Source organism: Micromys minutus (assembly GCF_963924665.1).
Source record: "Micromys minutus genome assembly, chromosome: 10".
NCBI classification, from domain to species: domain Eukaryota; kingdom Metazoa; phylum Chordata; class Mammalia; order Rodentia; family Muridae; genus Micromys; species Micromys minutus.
Genome location: NC_137979.1, coordinates 26,361,296 through 26,384,933, shown reverse-complemented (window position 1 = coordinate 26,384,933; position 23,638 = coordinate 26,361,296). Strand labels below are relative to the sequence as shown.

Here is a 23,638-nt window from a genome sequence, read left to right as displayed (position 1 = left end):
CAGACTGCTCTTCTACAGAGACTGCCCACCAAGACGAGCTAACCTGCCTACTTAAGCTGTACACAGTAAGTGAGCTGAGTTTGCAGACTGTGGCACAGTAGAGACCTCCATCAGTGAGGGCACAGAGTACCCTAACAGCTTTTCTGTACACATGTCTGCTCTTTATTCAGGTCTTCAGAACCAAGCCTTGCTGGATAAAGCATATTTGTCTGTTTTGGGTTTGGCTTATTTCACTTGATAAAAAGGTTTCAAGCTTTAGTATATTGCTTATATATTAAATATGTTTATTATAGTTATTAATATAAATATATTACATAATATATTTAACATATCACAGAATTTTAGTATTTAAAAAATGGCTGAATAATATTTCATTATCCACTCATGTATTTATAGACATTTATGTGTGTAGTAGTTTAAAGAAAATTAGCCCCCATAGGTTCACACAGTTGAATGCTTAGTCATGGAGTAGCACTACTTGAGAGGGATTAGAAGAAGTGACCTTGTTGGAGGAAGTGTGTCACTTTGAGGTTCCAGGAACAAGACTGCTCTGATCATATCCAAAGACCTTCTAGGTCTATGTGATCTGGCTGGAATTCAGATACACCCTTAACATACACCTTTAATCCCAAACAATGAAGGTAAAGTTAGTTTGTAAAAGGAAGCACCCATGTTTGAAAGTGATGTGTAATTAAGAGGCAGCCAAAGTGACAAACCAGAGGAAGATCTGACAGAGTAGAGTATGACCAACTCTCACAAGAGCTGAGAGGAAAGAGGGGCAGCATAAGAGGGAGCATCACAGAGGGAGAAAAGAGGAGGTGGTTTCAGTGGGGCATTTGTACAGAGACAGGTTGCAGAGCTAAAACAGGTGAAGACAGAACAAGCCAGAGAATGAGAAGGAGCCAGAAGATTAGGACAGATTTCCAAAATTAGTAGGCTAAGCAGAGCATTTTAGTCAAATTGAATCAGTCAGCTTGGAGAGGAGTTTGAGTAACAACAGCTGAGTTAAACTAGCCTACAAAATTCAGGAAGAGCTAGAAAAGGTGAGCTTATTCAGCAGTAAGTCTCAGAGGCTAAAAATACTCTAGGCCTAGATTAGACTGCATGGAGGCTGGAAGCTTCCAGGACTAGGCCTAGGTTAGCAGACTGGCAGTGAGCCTGGAGACAACAGTTACTACAGGAGAGTATGTTACAGATATGGATAAAAACCTCTCCATCACTTCTCCAGCAGCATGTCTGCCTACATTGTCAGAAGCCATCTAGGAAAGGCTAAAGGCAAGCAAGTGACTTTCCTGGAGATGGTCCACCATTTTTTGCATGGCCTTCAAGGGGTGAGCTCTGAGAGGCAAAGTCCCAAGAGACTTCATCCTAGCATTGCTTCTTACTGCTGATATGCCTTTTCCTGTCACTATTGCATAGTATAATGATTCCTATTGAGATTTCCTGCAGATCAACATAAAGATGAACTTTCATGAATTAATGCTGTTTAGATTAATTAATGATTTTATAGAACTCCTGACTTGATTCAAATAATTTTAGGAAGAAAGTTTTAGGAGATGATTTTAGTTGTTTTGCCAGAAAGATGTAATAAAGTCAGAATCAAGAATAAAATGTGCCCATCCCTCAAAGAATAGAAGTAAAGGCTGCATAAAAAAGAATATGAGGAGCTTTCACAACTACACTAAAAAGAGAGGCGTGCTTAATGTGCTTGGAACAAACTTGTGATCAAGAAAAAATATTCATTCAAGGTCAGGTCCAAGGATGAGGCCACACGTGTGTGCTATGATAAAGGGAGGCCATGTGAAACTGTTGCTTTGAGCATATAATGAGCTTATAGAATGAAACACTGCTTTGAACTTAACTATCAACATCCTTCTATAACTCCCCTCTTGTATAAAATTTTATCTATGAGGTAATTTTCTAAAGAACTTTTGTCTATAAAGGTATAAAAAGGCTGAGAGAAAAGAAATAAGGTGGTGGCATCTGGGCCTCTGCCCCATCCACCCAAATGTATGTGTGTGTGTGTGTGTGTGTGTGTGTGTGTCTATCTATCTACCTACATGTATGTATATACATATGTATGGGTAGGTATATGTGTATGTACATAAGTATGCATGAACACTTTGTGTGTGTCTGTATATGTCTATGTGTGTGCTTGAATTCTCCCTTTCCTCTTTTTCTTTTCTCTATCTGGTTCACCAAGAGTTAACAAGTTCTAGGCCTCTTGCCTGGCCAGCAGGAGGTCCTCGAACTAGAGAAACCAGGCATAAGATTATAAGGCCAGGGATCAGATTATAAGGCCAGGGATCGTGGGTCTTTAGCCTTCTTCAGACTCTGTGTTCTACCTCAGCTCGTTCTCCAGCGGGAGGCCACTCCAACACTGGATGGCTCCATGCTCCTCCCAGTGATAACAATAACCCTCCGAAACTGTAAGCCAGCCCCAATTAAATGCTTTCCTTTATAAGAGTTGCCATGGCCGTGGTGTCTTTTCACAGCAATAAAGCACTGACTAAGACAATGTGTTTCCCACTTCTGACTATTGTGGATAATGCAGCTATGAACACTGGTGTGCAAGTATCTGCTCACATCCTGCTTTCAATTCTTTTGGGTATAAACCCAGAAGTGGGATTACTGCATCATACAATAATTCTCTAACTTTCAAGCAATTTTCCACAATGGTTGTATCATTTTACATTCCCACTGGCTATGAGAAGGGTTCCCCCTTCTACACATCTTCACCACGTTTCTGTTTTTGTTTTTGAGTAACAGCTGTCTAACGACTGTGAAGTGGTATCTTATCTCAGTGTTGATTTGCATTTCCCTGATCATTAATGTTGTAAGGCATCGTTTCATATGTTTATTGGCTGTTTGTGTATCATCTTCTTTGGAGATGTTGATTCAAGTTATTTGCTTGTTTTTTTAATTGGAGTTTTAAAAATTGTTGTTGAGTTGTGGGAGTTCTTCATTAACTCTGGATATTAATACTCTGATGAAAATGATTAACAAGTATTTGCTTTGCTTCCATTTTTGGGCTTTCATTCTGGGCCATGTTTTTATTCTTTTGATTCTCAAAAGTTTAATCTGGATGAAGTCCAGTTTATTTTTTTCTTTTAATGGCCATGCTATTGACACATCCAGTAATCACTGCCAAACCCAGACACGAAGAGTTTTCTTTTAAGAGATTTATAGTTTTAGCTCTTTACGTTTGTAATGTCTGTTTCATTTAATTTTGTAAATTGTATAAAGTCTAACTTCATCCTTTTCCATATGGCTTGTAACTAGTATACAAAGAGCTAAATTTTTCCTTGAGTCTCAACCTCTAATGTGTAACAATTTCTTCAGAGGAAAACGTCCACCTTGGTGGGAAGCTCCTCAAACAGAGGATGTTCCATGGAGGTGAAATACTCTATCCTATAAGGAAGCTTGTTAAACAGGAAGTACACAACTCAGTAGCTCTAATAAGTGTCTGAAACTGACTAGAGGAACTAGGTCCCTCCTTCCCTACACATATAGAGACTGTAAAGATTGGAGAGAGACACTGTCAGGTCAGCTCAGCTGCCTAGCTGCACAGAAAAGGCTCAGACCCACTGGGCTGGGTGCACAAGACAGTCTCCTTCCTGTTGAGCTGCCTGTAGGTTGTGCCGTGAACTCTAGGTTTCTAGCTTTCATGAGTTTTCCATGTAAGGTGAGCTTTTAGATATGCAGGGTGTCACACAATGCCCTTCCTCATTCGTTGTCTTAGTTAGGGTTATGTTGAGATTTTACTGCTGTGAACAGACACTATGACCAAAGCAACTCTTATAAGGACAACAATTAATTGGGGCTGGCTTACAGGTTGAGAGGTTTAGTCCATTATCATCAAGGTGGAAACAAGGCAGTGTCCAGGCAGACATGGTACAGGAGGAGCTGAGAGTTATACATCTTCATCTAAAGGCCATTAAGAGAAGACTGGCTCTCACATGGTTAGGGCAAGGGTTTCATTGCTCACCCCCACGGTGACACACCTACTTCAACAAGTCCACACCTCCTAAAAGTGCCATTCCCAGGTCCAAGCATATTCAAACTGCCTCAGGTGTGAAGAGACACCATGACCAAGGTTAAGTATAAAAGAAAGCATTTAATCAGAGGCTTGCTTACCGTTAATTCATGATCAGGTGGTGGGAAGCACACAAGCTTGGCACTAGAGTAGTAGCTGAGAGCACTACAGCCAGCAGGCAGAGACAGACAGACCCCCTTCCTCTCTCTGAGAGACTGGATCTGGCATGAAAATTTGAAAACTCAAGGCTCCTAAGACATACTTCCTAATCTTTCTAAGTAGTTCTACCAACTTCGGACCAAATATTTAAATATATGAGCCTACTGGGTATTCTCAAACTACCCTTATTGTAGCCAACTTGCAAAGTGGAAAATCCCAACTTTGGCCTTAGACTAGGTAGAAAGTTTGACTGGAAGTAACAATTTAGTAACTGACATTCATCTGTATTTATTCTATTTTTCCTCTATTCGTCTTGAAGCAAGTGTAGCTGGATGTGGTAGTACACACCTTTAATACCAGCAGCACTCAGGAGACAAAGACTAGCCTGGTCTACATACATGGTAGGTTATAGGCTAGCTAGGGCTACATAGTGAAATCATGCCACAAAAAAGAATAGAAAAGAAAGAGGAGCAGCAGCAGCGCAAGAACAAACAGCAATTTCCAGTGTTTAGATAGTTTTAGGCATCTGCTAGGAGTGAAGATATTCTTAGATAACAATAGTATAGTTTGAATGTGGCAAGTACCCCAAAGGCTCACATGTTTGAACATGGTCTCTAGCTCGTAAGACAGTTTTAGAAGGTTGTGATGGGTACCCTTTGTATGTAAGGCCTAGCTGGCAGAGACACAACATCTTTACATTATATAAGTGACTTAAGAACAGAGAGACAGATGAGAAACTCCTGGTTCATTCTGAGACTACCACACTCGAATTCTAAGAGTTGACAAAGAAAACAAGAAATATGTAAGCTAATATTAATCATAACTATCATTATAAAAATCTTACATTAACAGAATAAGAAAAATGGTCATTTCTCTCAAAATATTCACAAAAATTTGATAAAGGTCAATGTGTATTTGTGATGAAAAAATGTTAGTGTTAAGGAACATAGTTCAGTTCCTTGAACTGAAGCACACTGCATATTATAAGCCTATGGTAAATACCTTAAATATGTATTGGTACTCAACACAGTATAAGATGTGTATCTATGCTATTAAAAAGTAAGATGTGTAAATACTGGATCAGAGGATCACTTTGTACAGATATCATCATTTAATCTAAACGTGCCAAGTAGATTGGCATAAAAGTGAAATGATGTTGACATATAGCAAAGCAGTCATTCATATATCAATTTAAAAAAATTCTACCTTTTATTTATAATCCTAACTATCAATTATGGTATGTAATTGGGGAAATGTTTATATACAATACTAACCAAGGAAACCTTACAAGTAAAAATAAATCTAACAGGAAATGTGTAAGACCGATATAAAGAAAACTATAAACCTTTACTTAAGGACATAAAAGAAAGCCCAAGTAAGTGGCAAGACAACCTTTTCCGGGGATGAAAACATTTAATATTGTAAAGTTGTCAGCTCTCCCTAAATGAATCTATAAATTTAACACAATCCCAATCAAGAGCCCAACAACACTTTTATGAAACACAACAAGCCAATTCTAAAGTTTACAGGGCGAAGTATACATGACATGACAAAGGTTCTGAAGTAGGGTAATGGCTGTGGCTGTGTGCATCCTGGCTTAATTATATAGCTAAGAAGTCACACTTATACAGGAGGGCTCCCTGCTTTATGAGTGTCCCTTTCTTCTACTAGTAAATGTCAGTGGGAAAACTGTTCCTTGAGAGGAAACAGGGCTGACCTCCAGGGCACAGAAAGTCTGGACACTCAAAGATGAAACTGAGTATCTTTGACCAAAGGGCTATGTGGGAGATCAAGGTTAGGTTAATCTACTCCCAAGGCCAAGCATAGTGGCCAACACCTTTACTCCCAGCACTCAGGAGGAAGACCTCCACGAGTTCAAGACCAGCCTGATCTACAGAGTGAGTTCCCAGACAGTCAGGGCTGCCTAGTGAGACCCTCTCTTGAAAAATAAAATAAAGACTTCCCAGAACTTTTCAATGAAACTCTCTTAGTTTGGTAATCTATGATTGTATCCTGGGCTAAGTATGGGTACAACTACCAAATGCAAAGTCTGTTGGTTGTTGAAGAAATATGAAGTCTAGCAGCATGCTCTAAGCCTCAGCATACAAACTGGCCTGAAAATATATATTTGCTTTTGAAAATTTTAGTTTTGAGCTGGAGAGATGGCTCAGTGGTTAAGAGCACTGACTGCTCTTCCAGAGGTCCTGAGTTCAATTCCCAGCAACCACATGGTGGCTCACAACCATCTATAATGGGATCAGATGCCCTCTTCTGGTGTGTCTGAAGACAGCAACAGTGTACTCACATACACAAAGTAAATAAATAAATCTTTTTTTAAAAAAGGAAAAAGAAAAATTTTATTTCATAAATTTCAAATTTGAGCTGGGTTTCTGTTAAGCTGAAACTCAAAGATTATAAAATGAATGAAGTTATAGTAATTAAAACTCTTTGTTTTAGTACACAGAACCTAGAAACAAATTTAGAAAGTAAGCAGTAACTTAATTTTCAGTAAGATCAGCATCTTTTTTTAAAAAAAGATTTATTTACTTATTATATATAAGTACACTGTAGCTCTCTGAAGAGGGCATCAGATCCCATTACAGATGGTTGTGAGCCACCATGTGGTTGTTGGGAACTGAACTGAGGACCTCTGGACGAGCAGTCAGTGTTGAGCCATCTCTCCAGCCCCCAAAGATCAGCATATTGAAGCACTGGGGAAAGATGGGTCGTTCAATAAATGCTGTAGAAAACTGTCTGGCTCAAAAAAAAAAAAAAAAAAAAAAGGTAAAATACCATCTTAGCTTGTTCTCTGTTGCTGTGATAAAAGCAAGCTGGTGAGTAGCAGGAACATGGAGGAATGCTGCCTACAGGCCTGTTCCCAGCTTTATACAGCTACCTTTTTTATACCTCTTATGATCTCCTGCCTAGGTATAGGGTTGCCCACAGTGGAATAGGCTCTCCTACAGCACCAGAATCAAGAAAACCTCCACAGACATGCCCACAGCTAATAAACTCTGATTACCTCTCCTATATGTCTAGGTATGTCTGATCAATCATACATAACATTAATTTGAGATGTGTATGCATATTGTAACATCACATTGTGCTTTGAAGAAGAATGGACTTCATTGCTTAGCCTCTAGGGAATGAAACTGTTTGAGAAGAATTAGAGAAGATATGTCATTGGTGGTAGGCTTTCAGGTTTCAAAAGCCCACACCAGGGCCAGTATCTCCTTCCCTCCTCTCTCCCCTACTTGTGGTTCAGGATGTAAAGTTCCCAGCTCCATGCACCTTGCTTGTCTTCATGCTACCACACTCCTTGCCATGATGATAAAGGACTAAGGCCTCTAAAACTGTAAGCAAGCCCCCAGATAAATGTTTTCTTTTATAAGGGATGTCTTGGTTATGGTGTCTCAGTGCAGCAGTAGAACACTAAGACAACACCTCAGATACACATAATTTTTATCTATTAGTTATATGTCAAAAAGATAGAAAATTTTGGATGGATTGAAGAGTTGAAAGTATAAAACTGTCCAAAAGCATTAGAAGAAAATACACTTTTGTAATCTTGATGTAGAATAGATCATAAGCAAGACATATAATTCAGAAGCTGTAAAAAAAAGACAAGCCAGCCATGTGGTGCACACTGGTAATCCCAGTGTTTGAGGTTGAGGCAGGAGAATGGCGATCAGTTTGAGGTCAGCCTGGGCTATATGACAAATTGGAGACCAGCAAGGACTACACAGCAAAACCTTATCTTAAACAAACACCAAACCTGGGTATGGTGATAGTTTAAGTACTAGAGAGGCAGAGGCAGGATTTCTATGGGTTCAAGTTCAGCCTGTTTTACACAGCAAGTTCTGGAACAGGTTTACATAGAAAAACTTAGCCTCAAAAAACAAAGACAAACATAAACAAGCAAACAAACAAAAACCCCAACCAACCAACCAACCAACCAACCACCAAAACTAAGAGACTAGAAAGAATGATCAAGGGGGCTGGAGAGGTGACTCAGTGGTTAAGAGCACTGACTGCTCTTCCAGAGGTCCTGAGTTCAAATCCCAGCAACCACATGGTGGCTCACAACCATCTGTAATGAGATCTGATGCCCACTTTTGGTGTGTCTGAAGACAGCTACAGTGTACTTATAATAAATAAATAAATCTTTAAAAAAAAAAAAAAAGAAAGAATGATCAACAGTTAAGAGCAGTTATTGCTCTTGCAGAGGACCTGAGTTGAGTTCCTAGTACTCACAATTGTCTGTAACTCGAGTTCCAGGGGATCTAATGATCTTTTCTGATGTCTGTGGGTTCCAGACACACATGTGCTGCACAGACATACATAAAATAAATCTAAAAAAATACATTAGAAAAATCACAACCCAGCCCAAATAACAGATACACTTGTGTGAATACACACACAGACACACACAGACACACACACAAAATTTACCAAGGTTTAAGTCCCTATATAATATAGTGTAGTATTTGCATGTAACATGCACATCCTTGTTTATTCTTTACAGCATGCCTATACAACATGTGTAAGGGATGTGTGTGGGGGTTGGAGGTGATGGTGCTGGAGACTAAGCCCAGGCTTACATATGTTAGGTAAGACCTCTACCATTGGCCCCATATGTTACAAGACCTAAGATAACAAATACATACATAGTTATGTCATATGGTTCAGTGCCTAATAACAAGACAAAAGAGCCTATACATATCCAGTACAGACGCATCCTAAGGCTACCTACACATATCACAAATGCTAAAACAAATGCAGAGAATAAGAGGCTAGAGAGATAGCTCAGTGCTTAAGAGCACCGGATGCTCTTTCAGAGCACCCGGGTTCAATTTCCAACCCCTAAGTTGTGGCTCTCAATTATCTATAACTCTACTCCTGGGGAATCTTTCAACTTTCCCCAGTCTACATGAAATCTGACACATACATGGTACACGACAACACATGCAAATAAAATATTCAGACACAAAATTTTTTTTTAAAACGTCAGATGCAGAGAATAGCGTTCAGACGTGAAGTGCTGGATAGAGGATGTATGTTCTAACTGGGTGTGCCTACACATGACAGGTGCATGCACTTCGTACAGTGTGATACAATTCAAGTTTGGCTCATGAGGAGTTGCTTGGAATCTTTTCTCTGCTTAATATTTTTCATCTAAGGTCACATGCAGAACCTGTGGATATAGATGGTTGACTGTACAATGAAAGACACCATTAAATTTTAAAAGATTTTTAAAAACCAGAAAAATTAGTAACATACATTGTGAAGTATATTAAATATTTAAATAGCCAGGTTTACAGATAGACCAACTAACAAAATAGACAAAGGACACAAATCAAACTCACAAAGGAAATGCAAATGAGCCGTAATGGCAGAAAAGGAATACTATTTCACTTGTGGTCAGAAAGCTGTGGATTAAACACCAGCCTTTTTTGCCTTTGTTCTTTTCATATTTAGTGGTTCTGGGGACTGAACCCAAGGAAGGACCGCTGCTTTGGGATGTTGGAAACATCTCTCACACATTGTTTATGGTAAGCTGACAAAGGCTTTCTAAATACATATAGCAGTATCTATTCACTTTATGATGCCCATAACCATGGGTGGAGCAATTCTCTGTCTAAAAGTCTATCTGGATTTCTTAAGTATGTGCTCAAAAATACACATAAAGATTGTTTACTGAAGCATTATTTGCAACAGTGAAACAAAACCAAACAACAACAAAAAGAACTTAATTGCTCATCAGTAGGAAAAAGAACAGCTAAATTGGGAAATAATTATACTACTTTGGTTCTATTATACGACTATTAAGAAGAGTAAGATGTGATGTTGAAAAGCCCTTGTAGAACAGTGCACACAATGTAATTAAATAGAGAATAAAGAAAAAGATATATAATGTATTTATGTACAAACCTATACAAACACACAGGACTAGAAAGCTCTTTGACTATATATATCTTTGGAAAAAATTGAGCAGAGTGTTATGGCTTACAAATGAAAAGTCCCCCCAAACTCTTGAATTGGAGGCTCAATGCAGAGTCCAGAGGTATACTCTTAGGAAGTGACTAGATCAGGCTGGATCAGGAATGCTCTGATCTAACCAATGGATTAATCAACTGAGAGATTAATAATCTTAAGGCAACACTTCCAGGAGGCAGAAAACAAGGTAAGGCCTAACCGGAGGAAGTTTGTCACCTGAGGCATGTCCTTGAAGAGTTTACCTAGTTCCTGATTTTTCCCTTCTTGGCTTCCTGGCGGTAAAAGTATTTATTTGACTGACGTAACTGTCATCTCGGAGGTTTACTGCCTCCACTGGCTAATGTAGGCCCAGTCCTGGAAGCTTCTAGCTTCCATACAATCTAATCTAAATCTAGAATGTTTTGGCCTCTGGGACTTGTTGCTGAGATCACCCTTTCTAGTTCTGAACTCTAGCTGGCTAGTTTAAACCAGCTGTTCTGGCTCAAACTCCTCTCTCAGCTGATTTTATTAATAATCTGTCTTTTCTCTTGGCCTCTGAATTGTTCTGCTTGGCTTCAAACTAACTCTAGCAGTCTTTTCTAATCTCTCCCGTCTCCTTCCCATTTTCTTGCTTGTTCTGTCTTTACGTGCATCTAATTTGTTCTCTCTTCCATCCTGCTCTGTTAAACTCTCCTGGTAACACTGCCTCCTCCTCCCTCTCTACGCTGCTCCACTCTCCCTCTCAACTCTACTGCCCGGCTCTCCACGAACATGACCGTATTCCTGTTCTGTCCTCTCTCCTGTACTGTTGTCTCTCCCTTAAGTAGCTTCCCTTTCCTCTCTTCTCTCCTGAGAGTGGGGCAGATCTTATTTTGTCAAATCTTTTTCTGATTCTTCACTTTGTCTGCCACTCAAGTAGACATCACTTTCAAACAGGAGTGCTTCCTTCTATAAACCAACTTTACCTTCATTGTTTCAAATTAAAGGTGAATACTAAAGGTGTGTCTTTCCCAGCCAGTGAGATAGGTGTGTGCTAAGGCTGAGCCATACTCTAACTATAGGGTTTTTTCCCCCATAAATAATAGTCTTGGGGTATGATCAAATATCCTGAAACACCTGACTGCCATATGGTGAGCAGCCTCTTCTACCACAAGCCCCTATTCACATGATAATCTGATTTCCTTCAGACTTCAAGCCATGTGGCCAAATGACCCTGTACTGAAATTGTAAGCCAGAACAAACCTTTCTCCCTCGAGTTTTACCAGGTATTTTGCTACAACAATGAAAAACTGAGCAACATGAAAAGTGGTGCAGAATGTAGAGATGCTGCTATGCTTTTAGCTGATGATGGAATTCAGCTGTTTGGAATTGGTTTAGAGGAGGTGTCTAGAAAAGTCTGGAGCAACGGACTACAGAAAGCACAGAATGTTATAAACTGAATTTACTGGACTATTCTAGTGAGAACTGAGAACAGAATGCCGATAGTAAAAGGATGTGCTCCTGAAGTTTCAGATGGGAAGAAGCACTTTCTTGGGAGTTGGATTAGAGTCGTTCCTGTGGCACTGTGACAAAGGACTTGACTACATTTTGCCATGCCCGGAGACTGTAGAAGTCTGAGCTTAAAAGTGATGCATTAATACACTGCAGTGAATTTAAGGCAGCCAAGGGTGTGGCTTAAATGTTACTGGCTGCATTTAACTGGATTTATATTAAAAATTTGGAACAAAAACGCAGAGTAGAAAGGACAGTTTTGGCAGAAAGGGGGCTCTTCATATACAACTTAGTTTTTGCAGTTATCTTTTGTGTTGGTGTGACCAAAATACTTTCAGAGGAAAAATGTATTTTGCCTCATGGATTCAGGGGGTTTCCCTTGGCAACTGCAGAAAAGACAAGATGGAACAGCTCACCCTGCTGGCAGGAGAGTGTAGGAGAGGACAAGTGTTGTATGGTGAACAGGAAACATCTGCCTTACAGCCTTACAGGCCTACATTCACTGATGTACCTCTGTCAGCCAGGCCCTATATCTTAAAGGATCTATAGTGTATCTAAAGAACACTACCAGTTAGGAACCAAGTATCAAACCACCAGTTAGTTTGTAGAGGATAAAAATACAAGGAACAAATCTCAATAGGAGTGCATTCCAAGATGTGGACAAGGAAAGCACAGTCGTTAAAAAGATTAATACTGGCCAGGAGTGCTGTATACCTTTAATTCCAGCACTTGCAAGAGAAGCAAGTTGACCTCTGTGAATTCAAGGCAAGTCTGGTCTATATAGTTCTACGTAGTGAGAGTCTGTCTCAAAACAAACAAAACCAAACATTTAAAAACAGCATTTCTGAGGCTTTGAGTTCAATCCCCATGACCCCAAACAACCAAACAGCTCTCCTCAACCCAAACCAAACTACAAAATTGGTGCTAGTGAGATGGATCAATGAATGAAAGTGCTTCCCCAAAAGACTGACAACTGTAGTGTGAGCCTGGCCACACATTTGGTTTTCAATATAGAACAGATCTGTGATGACTGCCTTCACTTGTCAATTTGACATAACCAAGAATCATCTGAGAAGAGTCTCAATGAAGTGACTGCCTACAGGGGTGGGCTAAGGGCAAGCTGATAAGAGATTATCCTGATTGTTAATTGATACAGAAAGACCAAGACTCCCTGAGCAGAGGTCTTAGGAAGTATAAGAGGAGAAAGCTTGCTAAGAGCCAGCAGGCAAGCATGCCAGGATCCATGTGTTTATTTTCTGTCTGTTCTTGACTGCAGATGTGATGCTGCCTTGGCTTCCTGGGAAACATGGACCATACTCTGGAATTGCAAGGCAAATAAACCTTTTCCTCTTCCAAGTTGCTTTATGCTAAGATATTTTATAACAGCAATAGAAATGAAACTTAGAACAGATCCATAATTTCCAACTTTGGAACTGAACCTATGGGTGTTATAATTCATTAGGATAGGGACTACTGGAAGGAAATCTAATTTTGATGGTAAAAATCATGTGTTTGTTTCTGGCTATGCTTGATTTATAAATCTGAGACTCAGAAAAGAGGTCAGGACTTGAGATACGTTTTGGAGACATTCCAGAGAAAACTGATGTCATTGGTTTGAATGCAAGTACCTCAGCTAAGAATCCAAAGCACACAGGGAAGAAAGCCCAGGCTAGAGTCTGAAGGAACTCCTCTATTAACAACCAGACAAACCTTCCTCTTTAATTAACTATTCCTGCCAATGTACCAAATAGTCAAATGATTCCTGTTTATTTATTACATTTCTGTTAGTAAACCAGAATAATTTATCCAGCCAAAAGTCTGCCTATTAGCCATAATTTGATCAGTTCCCAACTAGTTTTGGAATTCTGTAAAGGGACTCCACAGACCCTGTAGACCACTTTAGACATTTCAGCTTTTTTCAAATTGTAAGTCTTGATTCAGTGGGTCATGAAATTAATTTAGTGGGTTCTGATGAGCATTTCAAAATGAGGCAAGCAGAAGGCATATTGTCACAGTATAGCACAGGTAGTAAGCAAACACATTCTTGCTTGGTGGTTTAGTCAGTTTTATGGCTCTAAATGCCACAGAGATCCCCAGGTTTTTTTTCTCTATCCTAGGCCTCGCTCTTAAATTCCAAACATAATTAGACATTACCAACAGGACATATACAACTCAACTACGAAGTGTGGCTCTTCTTCCCCCCTCTGCAGTTCCCAGATTTGGCAATGTCACCCTCTTCCCTTCTCCATGGGTCAGCTTTACTTCTCACACTCCACAACATAACACCTCTCATCTAAAGAACTGCTAATAAATCTACCTCAGAGTCCAAATGCTTCTTCCTCTCCTAACTACACTCTCGCTGACCTAAGTCTAAGTCTACCTTCTTATTAGGGTTACTGCATTGGCTTTATAGGTGTCTGTACTTCTACCCTGGCTCCTTCTGCTGTCTGTCTAACCACAGCAGACAGGTGGTTCTTCAAAACAGACTACTCATCTGGGGGCACTTCCTGCTAGCACCCACATGGTAGAAGGAAAGAACTGGCTCCCCAAAGTCATCCTCTGACTGCCATGTGTAAACTGAGCATGTATGTGTATGCACATGGCACATACAAATCAACAGAAGTGAAAAGAAATTTAAATTGAAAATCATTCAAAAGAAAAACCAGGGCTCATCAAACTTTCCATGTGGAAGGCTACAGTACTTGGGCTTTGTAAACCAAGAAGTAAATCTTAATTATAGTAATAGTATAGTTAAATCTGGCTATGCTTGATTTATAATCTGAGACTCAGAAAAGAGGTCAGGACTTGAGATCCATGATGAAGACATTCCAGAGAAAACTGATGTCATTGGTCTGAATAACAAAACTAAAAATATAATAAGTATAATTTTTTGTAATGTAAGTCTACTAGTGATAACAGTGGGATCCGTTTCTTTTTAAAATTATTATTATTATCATTATTATTAGTAGTAGTGTTTGTATTCATATTCCACAGCATGTTCATGGAGGTCAGTGTACAACTCTGTGGAACTGGATTTCTGCTTTCACCCCTGTGTGGGTTCTAGAGATTGAACAGAAGTCATCAAGCTTTCACAGTAGGTGGTCAGGCTTGCACAGTAGGTGGTCATGCTTCTATCTTAGAAAGGCAAGCATTTTACTTCCTGAGCCAGCTTACTGGCCTTTTTTATTTAAAAAAAAAAATCTTTGTTTAATTAGGGTTCAAGGCCAATGCTCTTTTTATCTTAAAACCAACTGCAAATGTTTATCTGGTAAAACCTTTCTTAGCCGGGGTCCAAAGAGGAAAGCATACAGCTGGAGGGCTTTATCCTGCAGGCTTAGTTTGCCCATCTATCACATCACACTCACGCCTCTGCCAACCAGTTTCCAACGCTGTTCAACAAACTACCCAAGCTGAGCAGCCCCAAACAACAGCCATTTATTATCCTCACAGTCTTTCGGGTCAGAAGTCTAAGCAGACACGGCTACCTCTCTTGCTATTGCCTGAACCTGCTCTGTGCATCCACATTCACATCCTTTCCTAGTGATCACGGTTCTTTGACTCTTTTGTTCCAATTTTTAGTATACTGATGCTGAAACAATTTTTTGTTTTTAAGACAGTGTCTCAATATATTGCCCTTGCTACTTGCTGGCCTGGAATTCTCTACATAGACCACCCTGGTCCTGAACTCACAGAGCTCTACCTGCCTCTGCCTCCAGACTGCAGGGATTAATATTCTTGATTGACAGAGAGCAATAATATTTACAGAACATGTGGTGCTCAGCACTCTTGCACCTAAGGCTCAGGGGACATGGAGGAAGAGGGAGTGGAGAGATTCTAAGAGCCAGAGGAACAGAGCGTCGGCTATGAGACTGCATCTTCCAGAAACGTCAGGAAATGTCAGGTAGGCTATACCTCGGAAGTCTCAACAATGCCTGAAGGTCTTGTTTGCATAGGTTAACTTGAAAGGAGAAAAATTCTTACAGGGGCCCAATGTTAGACAAAGAACTATAAGCAAGTAAGGAATGTTTAGAGTAGAGTAGGCAATAGTCTTTCCCAGGGAACACTCCTTAACCCTCACCCACCAAGTTGGTTATCCAATACAAAGTGTCAGTCCTGAAGTCATATATGCACAAGTATTGGCTGGGAATATTGTATTTATAAACACACACACACACACACACACACACACACACACACAACTTATAAAAAGAGGCCATGAATTTGAGAGCAAGCAAAGTAAGAAGGGGTACATGGGAAGGTTGGAGGGAGGAAAGGGGGAAATGATGTAATTATATTTTAATTTCAGATAATTATTAATAAATAGTATTTGCTGACTAAATAAAACCTGGGAAACTCCAGTGTTTTCTACACATGCATACATTTACTATGTTGTGATAGAAAATGTCTATCTTACCAGTGAATGTAGTCCATAGAATTTGAAATTTTCTAGGGTTCTTTCTCATTTTTAGTACTTAATAAGTTTCTATGGGCAGCTACACAATCTGTACCATACCCTTTGAGTGACAGCAAGTGACTACAGCAAGATACTAAATGACTGAATTATAACACATATCAACGGAGGAAATAGTTGTGCCTACCCCATTCTATAATCACACACTAGGAAGAAATATGAAAACAAACCATAACTGCCAATGGCCCATAATATAAAAATATAAAGCTACTTGTTCCTTTAAAAAGAGATATTCAGACCAAATGACCAGACAAAATGTTTTCCAGATCAGAATTTCCCCGATTTCCATTCACTTACTGAAGAAGGGAAGAGGAATGAAGAAAGATGTCGCTCAAAGTCTCTGCTGTAGAAATTGTGACCTGCACAGACTTCGGAAGTAAAGCCCACTTCTCAAGTAGGTAGGATTTCCACTCATCCACTGGCAGATCCATGCTACCTTAGCTCTGTAAAGTTAGAACATAAGGATTCAGCTTCCCACAAATACACAGTTCTAGAGAATCAAGATTTCATCCTGTCACCCAGAAATATTCTTTGGAAGGCTGTTTGAGAAACTACAGTAGGTAGTGGCTGTACAAATACCAGTAGATGGTTACCATCGAAGTAGTGCTAGACCCGTTTACCCTAGTTGCCCAAAGCCTTCCAGACCTATCCACTCCCTCCAGCAACTAAGAGGTTAGATATTTTCATTTCTTAAGGTTGTTCAGTTTTCTGTTTCCATTTCCAGGTCTTTGTTTCAGTTCATAGCCTCGCTCCCTTTTTATTATTATGATTTTAAAATTTTGAGACCGGGTCTTCTTATGTAACCCTGGCTGGCTTCAGACTCAGCGATCTCCTTTATTTTACCTCTTGAGGACCACGACAGGTCCTCAAATTTTTATTTTTCAGGGTGTCATTTAGTCCAGGCTGACGTAGACCTCAAAGGTGTTTTTAAGGATGACCTTGAACTTCTGCTGCCTCCACATCTGGAAGGCTGGGATTACAGATAAGAGTCAGCAAGCCAGGCTCTTCAGTAGTTTTGCATGGGCCATTTGGGCTTTTAGGAACATTGCTACCTTCACTGAATCCACCTGACAAGCTTCCACACATACTTAACTCAGTTCAAACCGCACCTCCTCTCGAAAGCCTTACTGATTTTTTTTACCCTCACTCTTGGATTTCCACCACACGTGTGGCCCATATCGCGTCGATCAACCATGAGGCTGGGCTCTTAGCTGCCACAACTCTAAAGTGGAACTAAGATCTTCTGAGGGCGGAGACTGAGTCTGATTTACCTTGTTTATCCCACAGTGCCAAGCTCTGGGCCTGTCACGGGCGCCGGGCACGCACTGCGTGAATGAAGGAGGCAGGTCACTGCTTTGATTATATTTAGCTGCAGTTACCAGGGAAGAGTTCCGATTGTCCCCTGGGTTGCCATACTGTCCATCTGCCAAACGACTAGGCGGGCAAAGTTCCGACAGCTGGCGGGGGACCAACTCAGCCGCACCGCGCCCTCAAATCCCGCCCTCAGGTCCCGCCATCCCGCCACTAGGCCTCGAACCCGGCCTCGGACGGGTCACGTGCTCCGCCCGCCTCGCGGTAGCCAATGCGGTGGCTGCTCGAGTCTAGGCCCGCCCCTCGTACCGCGCGCACGTTGGGGGCGGAGCTGCACGCACAGTTGCTCTAGCCAATCATTGAGCAGCCCGCCGGACCCCGGCAGAGAAGCTAGGGCGGTGCAGGATCGCGAGCGCGGGAGTTAGCGGTGCAACCATGGTGGGACAGCTGAGCGAGGGGGCCATCGCGGTAAGGAGACGACCCGGAGCGGGGTCGGCCCTAGCAGCGCGGGCTTGGAGCGGTGCAAAGAGGACAGGGGGAGGGAGCGGCTGTTGATCGGGAGAGCATCAGGGAAAAAATTATACGGCCATGGGGGTGGGCATGCCGCCCCGGGTCTCTAAGACCATCACCCGCTTCAAAAGGCATCCTGGTCCTCGCAGACGAGCTCACGTTTTTTTCTACTTAAGAAAACAAGACAAGTAAACATGCCTCTGTCTACCTTTGGCGACCTCTTTTTCCTTCCTTTCTCCATCACCTCCAAACTTTTCTGAACTTGTTTGTTTTCGACTGTTTGACTTCTTTAACTTCTTGTAACTCTTTTTACTGCTACTAGACATTTCTTTGGTCACGAGAGAAAAAGCCGACGAAGTCACCAGTGGCCTCCCAGTAGCCAAATCGGAAGACATTTTAAAGTTTTTAGCAGACCTAATTGTTTGGGCTTGTTGGCTCTAGCTTCTTTCTGCTAACACTCCTCTCTTGCTAGTGTTCTGTGATTCACGTAGACTGCTCTTTCCCTGTCTTACTTGCAAGCCCGTCTGAATCTTGTTGGCCCAAGGCCCTCACCTGCATGTCAGTGTCTAGTTAATTTCTTCCTGCTGAAGCTGCCTTCGATCTGCCCTCTATCCTCAAAGTTATTTTCAACTGAACATGTATCAGAGCAAATCCATTATGTCCCGAAGACTGGATTTTAAAAATAATATGTGTGTATTGTATTGTGTATACTTGAGTACATATGCTTGCCATGGTGGGAATGGTGCATGTGGGTCGGATGCCAGAGGACCACTGTGGGAAGTTGTTTCTCTCCCTACTTTTCTGTGCATTCTTGTATTGAATTCAGATAGCTGGGCTTACACTGCAGGCTCCTTTACCCACAGAGCGTCATTGTACCTGACTCTGGATGCCTAGTCTTGTCACCAATTGAGATAAATTTTAACTCCACACTTTCTATTCACACTGGAATAGTCATTGCCTAAACCAGTCAGTTCCAGTCTTGCCAGGCCTTGTTTGTCTTTTAAAAAATATATTCTTGCTCTAAAGACCACCTGATCCTTGTTTCAATTTCTTTTGCTACCACTGTTCCTGTTCAGCTCAGTTGTTACTGAGTTGATTGACAAAGTAGCCTGAATCCACCCATTTTGAGACAACTCCTTTTTGTTCACTTTTGTGTGGCTTTGGGCAACATTCCAAACTCTTCCCCTTGTCTGTAAAATGAGGTTAAAGCTGAGCAAGGGGCTAGTTGGAGGACTGAGTTTCTAAATTTAGTGTTTAGCTTCTGTTAGTGCAGCTAGTTATCTATATCACAGATGTAAATGTTTATGTGGGAAATATTAGCTACTTTGTATTCCCTACAGGAGATTGTAGAGACCACGAGCCCTACAGCTGCTTTCAGTCCCCCTTTAGGGTGATATCCCTAATCTCTGGCAGGTTTTAGGTACCTAAATAATGTTTGCTAGTTGTATGAATGAATAGAGCAATGGAAAACGGGACAAAAAGAGAAGGGAAAAAAGAACCAGTTTAGAAGAGGGAAAGCAGTTGCCAGAATCAAAGGGTATACATTAGGGCTGTAGAAATGGAGCTTAGAACAGATACTTCAATTGTTCTGATTAACATAGTTGGTACCTTGTCCCCCTAAGTCAGTTACAAACAATTTTTTTACTTTTAGAAAGAATGCTTATAAGGTTATTTGAAAATTTTGTTGAGTTTTCTTTAAATATACATATTTTAGAAAGAAAGCTATTTCTAACATTGGGTGAAGTATTAAACTTTGTTCTTAGACAAAGTTGTGAGGTTTCTTTTTTTCTTTGTTTACATGCTTTGTCATAAATCAAATGGAGGTTTTTGCTTTGTTTTTCTTTGTTTCTTTTAAAGACTATCCTAGCTGTCCTGGAACTTGCTATGTAGACCAGGCCAGCCTTGAACTCAGATCCACCTGCCTTTGCCTCCCACGTGCTGGGACTAAAGATGTCCCACCATGCTGGGATCCATAGTGTTTTGTTTTATATGTGTTGGTGGTGATGGAGTGTGGAGACTTAAAACTTCAGGCCCCAATGATTAAGCAAACGGTGGAAAAATGGAGGTATTAGGGCCCATAGTTTCAAAATGTGATAGGTAGAAGGCTCTATTTACTCACTGTTCCCAGGGGTTTGAGATAAAACCCAGGACATCAGCTGTAGTGGGCAAGTACTCTACGGCTAAACTGTACCTCTGGCCATCCCGTCCTGCATATCTTACATAAGTCAGCTATAGAAAGAAAAAGGCAAGGAAATTAATATTTTTGATGATTTCCAATGTCAGTCCTGATTTTTTATAAACATCAGATTTTACAGTCAAATATATTACAGTGCAAAGATGGGCAAAATGCCCATGACAGATAGGGTTTCACTGTGTCCTGGAACTTGCTATGTAGACCAGGCTGGCCTTGAACTCAGAGATCCACTTGCTAGGATTAAAGGGAAGCACCACTACCCAGCTCCTGGTATACATTAAAAAGATTCATTTACTTATGTATCTTATGTATATGGGTGTTTTGTCTACATGTACATCTGCATACCTGAAGCGAGCGTCAGATTGCCTTATTATAGACAGTTGTGAGCCACCATTTGAATGCTGGGAATTGAACTCAGGTCCTCTGGGAAGAGCAGCCAATGTTTTTAATCCTTCAGCCATCTCTCCAGCCCCAAGTTAAAGTACCTTTTTAAAAAGCTGGTTGTTTTATTTTATTTATTATGTTATGTCCATTGGTGTTCCGCCTGCATGTATGTGTGTGAGGATATCAGATCCTCTAGAACTGGAATTACAGACAGTTGTGAATTGATAGGTAGGTACTGGGAATTGAACTCCAGTCCTTTGGAAGGGCAGCCAGTGTTCTTAACTGCTGAGCTGTCTCTCCAGCCCCTAACGTACTTTCAAGTGTACATGTGTTCCAGGAAAAAATTTCCCTTTGCTCATTTATGATACTTTTAAAATTAAAGACAAGTAATAGCCTGCATGTGGTTTTAAAGTCAAATAGAACTTGAACGAAATTATTGACTTTATATGAAATTAATTGACTTTTGTTCCACCATGCCCAGTGTTTTAAAATGGGTTCTTGCCATGTAGAGAGTATATGGTCTCTGCCTCACCATGTAGCCCATGCGGGGCTTCTACCTGTTAGTCCTCCTACCTCTTCCTCCTGGTGGGATACAGGTGTGAGCTGTCACACCCAGGCCAGAAACAACTTTTCAAAGAAAAAATTGTTTATGAGGCCTACAAGTTGGCTCAGCAAAGCACCTACCACCAAGCCTGATAGTCAGAGTCTGGTCCCCAGGACCTACACAGTGGAAAGAGGAAACCGAGTTTTAAAAAGTTGTCCTCTGACATACACAAGACACACACACATGCACGCACACACAACAGCAAACAATCTACCGGCTGGGTTCAGTGGAACATTTCCTTAAACCAAGAACTCTTAAGGCAGAATTTAAAAGTTGAGACTATGTAGTAAGATCCTATCTCAAAAAGGAAAGTCCAAGGTTGTAGCTCAGTTTGTAGCATACTGCCTCGTTTGCATAAAACCTTGGACTCCATCCCTAGCACTGCACAAAAGTAATTTGATGGTTGGTCCAGGTCAGTGATTGCAGCACTTGAGAGGCAGAAGTAGGAGGATTGGTACTTATCTACACAGTGAGGTTACCCTTTTATACAGATTGGCTTTGAACTTCTGGCCTCAGTTGTTTCCTGTTTCTGCCTGCCAAGTAGCTGGGACTACAGACTATATATATATATATATATATATATATATACACACACATATATATATATAATGGCTATTATAAATGGCTATTATAAATGAAGATGCTTTGAACATTTATATACAGATCTTTATGCATATAAATATTTAAATATATTACATAAATTATTCATAATATATACATAAATTATGTAATATGTATTAAATTTCTTGTACTTGCAAAGTAATCCAGATATTTACAGATAAATGCCTGAGAGTGCAGTTGCTAGGTCATATGGTGACTGAATGCTTAATTTGATAAGAAATTGCTAGCTTTCCCAAAGTGTTTATGTCAGTCCTCATTGCTGGTGCTTTGTGTCACCCCTCTCTGGGTTTTTACTATGCTGATGAGAGTGTAGATGTGATTCTGGCCCACTGTGGTTTTATTTGTCTTTTCTTGATTAGGAATGACACTGAACATCCCTCCATTTCTTTGTTGTCCTTTTGTGCATCTTGTGAAGCGTCCTCGTCTTTTGAACCTTGAGTTTGGGCTTATTCTGGAATGTGGTAGCATGTGACTCAATCCGGTGCCGGAGAAACAGGGACCAAGAGCTCTAGGCTGGCAGAAGCTGCAGAACAGGAATAGGTTCTGAAGAACAAAATCTTGGGGTATAGCAGTAGTGAACTGCAAACATTTTCTTGTCTCCTGTTAAATACAAATACCTCAGCTATCTTCTCATAAACTGTGTTGCTTTTTCATTTAAGTTTTTAAGGATCAGGTTCAGAGACTCCCGTGTCAGACTAGAGCTCGACTACTGAGCTACAACCCCCGTCTTGCCTTTCTGGGTTTTTTTTTTTTTAACATTTCTTTATGTGAGTGTGGGTACCCGTGTGCCACTAAACTTGGGTAGAGATCAAAGAGCTACTTGGAGGAATTGCTTCTCTCCTACCCTGTGGGACCCAGGATTAAATTCAGGTCACCTGGCTTGGCAGCAAGCACCTTTACCAATGAGCCATCTCATTGGCTTTGTCTTTTAATGACCCTCCTGCCCCTTTGAGACAGGGTCTCACTGTATAGCCCCGGCTGGCCTCAAGCTCCCTGGTCCTCCCTTGCTTGTCCTTGCCTCCCCAGCACTGGAGTTCGAAGTATGTGCCACTGTGCTTGGTTTTTTAAAGCACAGGTTCTGGGGATCAAACTTAGTTACTAAGCTTTGCCAAGCACATAGCCCATCCCTTGAGTTTATGGTTTGTATGTGCGATTTGTTATACCACTTTTTGTTCCACTGAGGTATTTTGTTAAGTTTGACGGAGCCAGTTGCGTATGTAGGTCTATTTTTTCTGAAACCCTATGTTAAGGCTTAACCTAGTCTTGAATTCATGATCTTGCCTCAGCCTCCTGAGTTTTGAGATTTACAGGCTGTGTGACCATGCTCGGCTGTGTCTTTTAGCATGCTTTAGTCATTTGAAAAACATTGGCTCATGACACTTTACAGATCTTCCATGTTTGATATGGCTTATTTAATCAAAAGTAATTCCAACACCGGAGGCTGAAACCGCAAGATCTCGAGGGCCACAACTAGAGATACATAGCAGGAGCAACCCACCCTGATATGTTAATATTCTCACTGGTTTCTGGAGAAAAGCCTTAAGTGTTGGGGGCTAAAAGCAGGAGGATCAGAAGTTCAAAGTCATCCTTAGGAGCTTAGCAGACTTGAGGCCAGCTTGGGCTTCCTGAGACCTGTCTTTAAACCAGTGAACAAGTTTAAAGAAAAAAAACATAAAGCTTGAGGTAGTTAATATAAGTGTTCAAATATTCCTGTTTCCACAAGAAAAAAAACAGTGTTACTTTTGGCAACAAATATGTACTTTCTTTGAAAACAAGGCACTTTCATGACTTGTCATTGGACAAATGATTTAATTGAGACTTTTCTACTGGTTGCCTCTGAAGAGATTCTTTTAAATTGAGTTGGATTTTATCTAATTGTTA

The 23,638-nt window shown here is 40.7% G+C and overlaps 2 protein-coding genes across 5 annotated transcripts in view; one reads left to right on the top strand and one right to left on the bottom strand.

The window, feature by feature from the left end:
• The window catches only part of SMYD4 (SET and MYND domain containing 4), a 192,892-nt gene that overhangs the window by 25,401 nt on the left and 143,853 nt on the right, over window positions 1-23,638 (bottom strand). The window contains exons 1-2 of one of the 3 annotated variants that reach the window (XM_080922739.1): window positions 17,405-17,540; window positions 16,431-16,576 (exon numbers count right to left, since the gene is read on the bottom strand). In XM_080922739.1, the coding sequence (XP_080778865.1) occupies window positions 16,431-16,564 (134 nt within the window). In that variant the 5' untranslated portion in view covers window positions 16,565-16,576; window positions 17,405-17,540. Of the gene's footprint in view, window positions 1-16,430; window positions 16,577-17,226; window positions 17,247-17,404; window positions 17,541-23,638 lie in introns of those variants that run through there. The other 2 variants (XM_080922741.1, XM_080922740.1) reach the window with 2 other exon arrangements.
• The window catches only part of RPA1 (replication protein A1), a 47,966-nt gene continuing 42,138 nt past the window's right edge, over window positions 17,811-23,638 (top strand). The window contains exon 1 of one of the 2 annotated variants that reach the window (XM_080922213.1): window positions 17,811-17,912. In XM_080922213.1, coding sequence (XP_080778339.1) covers window positions 17,880-17,912 — 33 coding nt within the window. In that variant the 5' untranslated portion in view covers window positions 17,811-17,879. The remainder of the gene's footprint in view (window positions 17,913-23,638) is intronic. The other variant, XM_080922214.1, reaches the window with a different exon arrangement.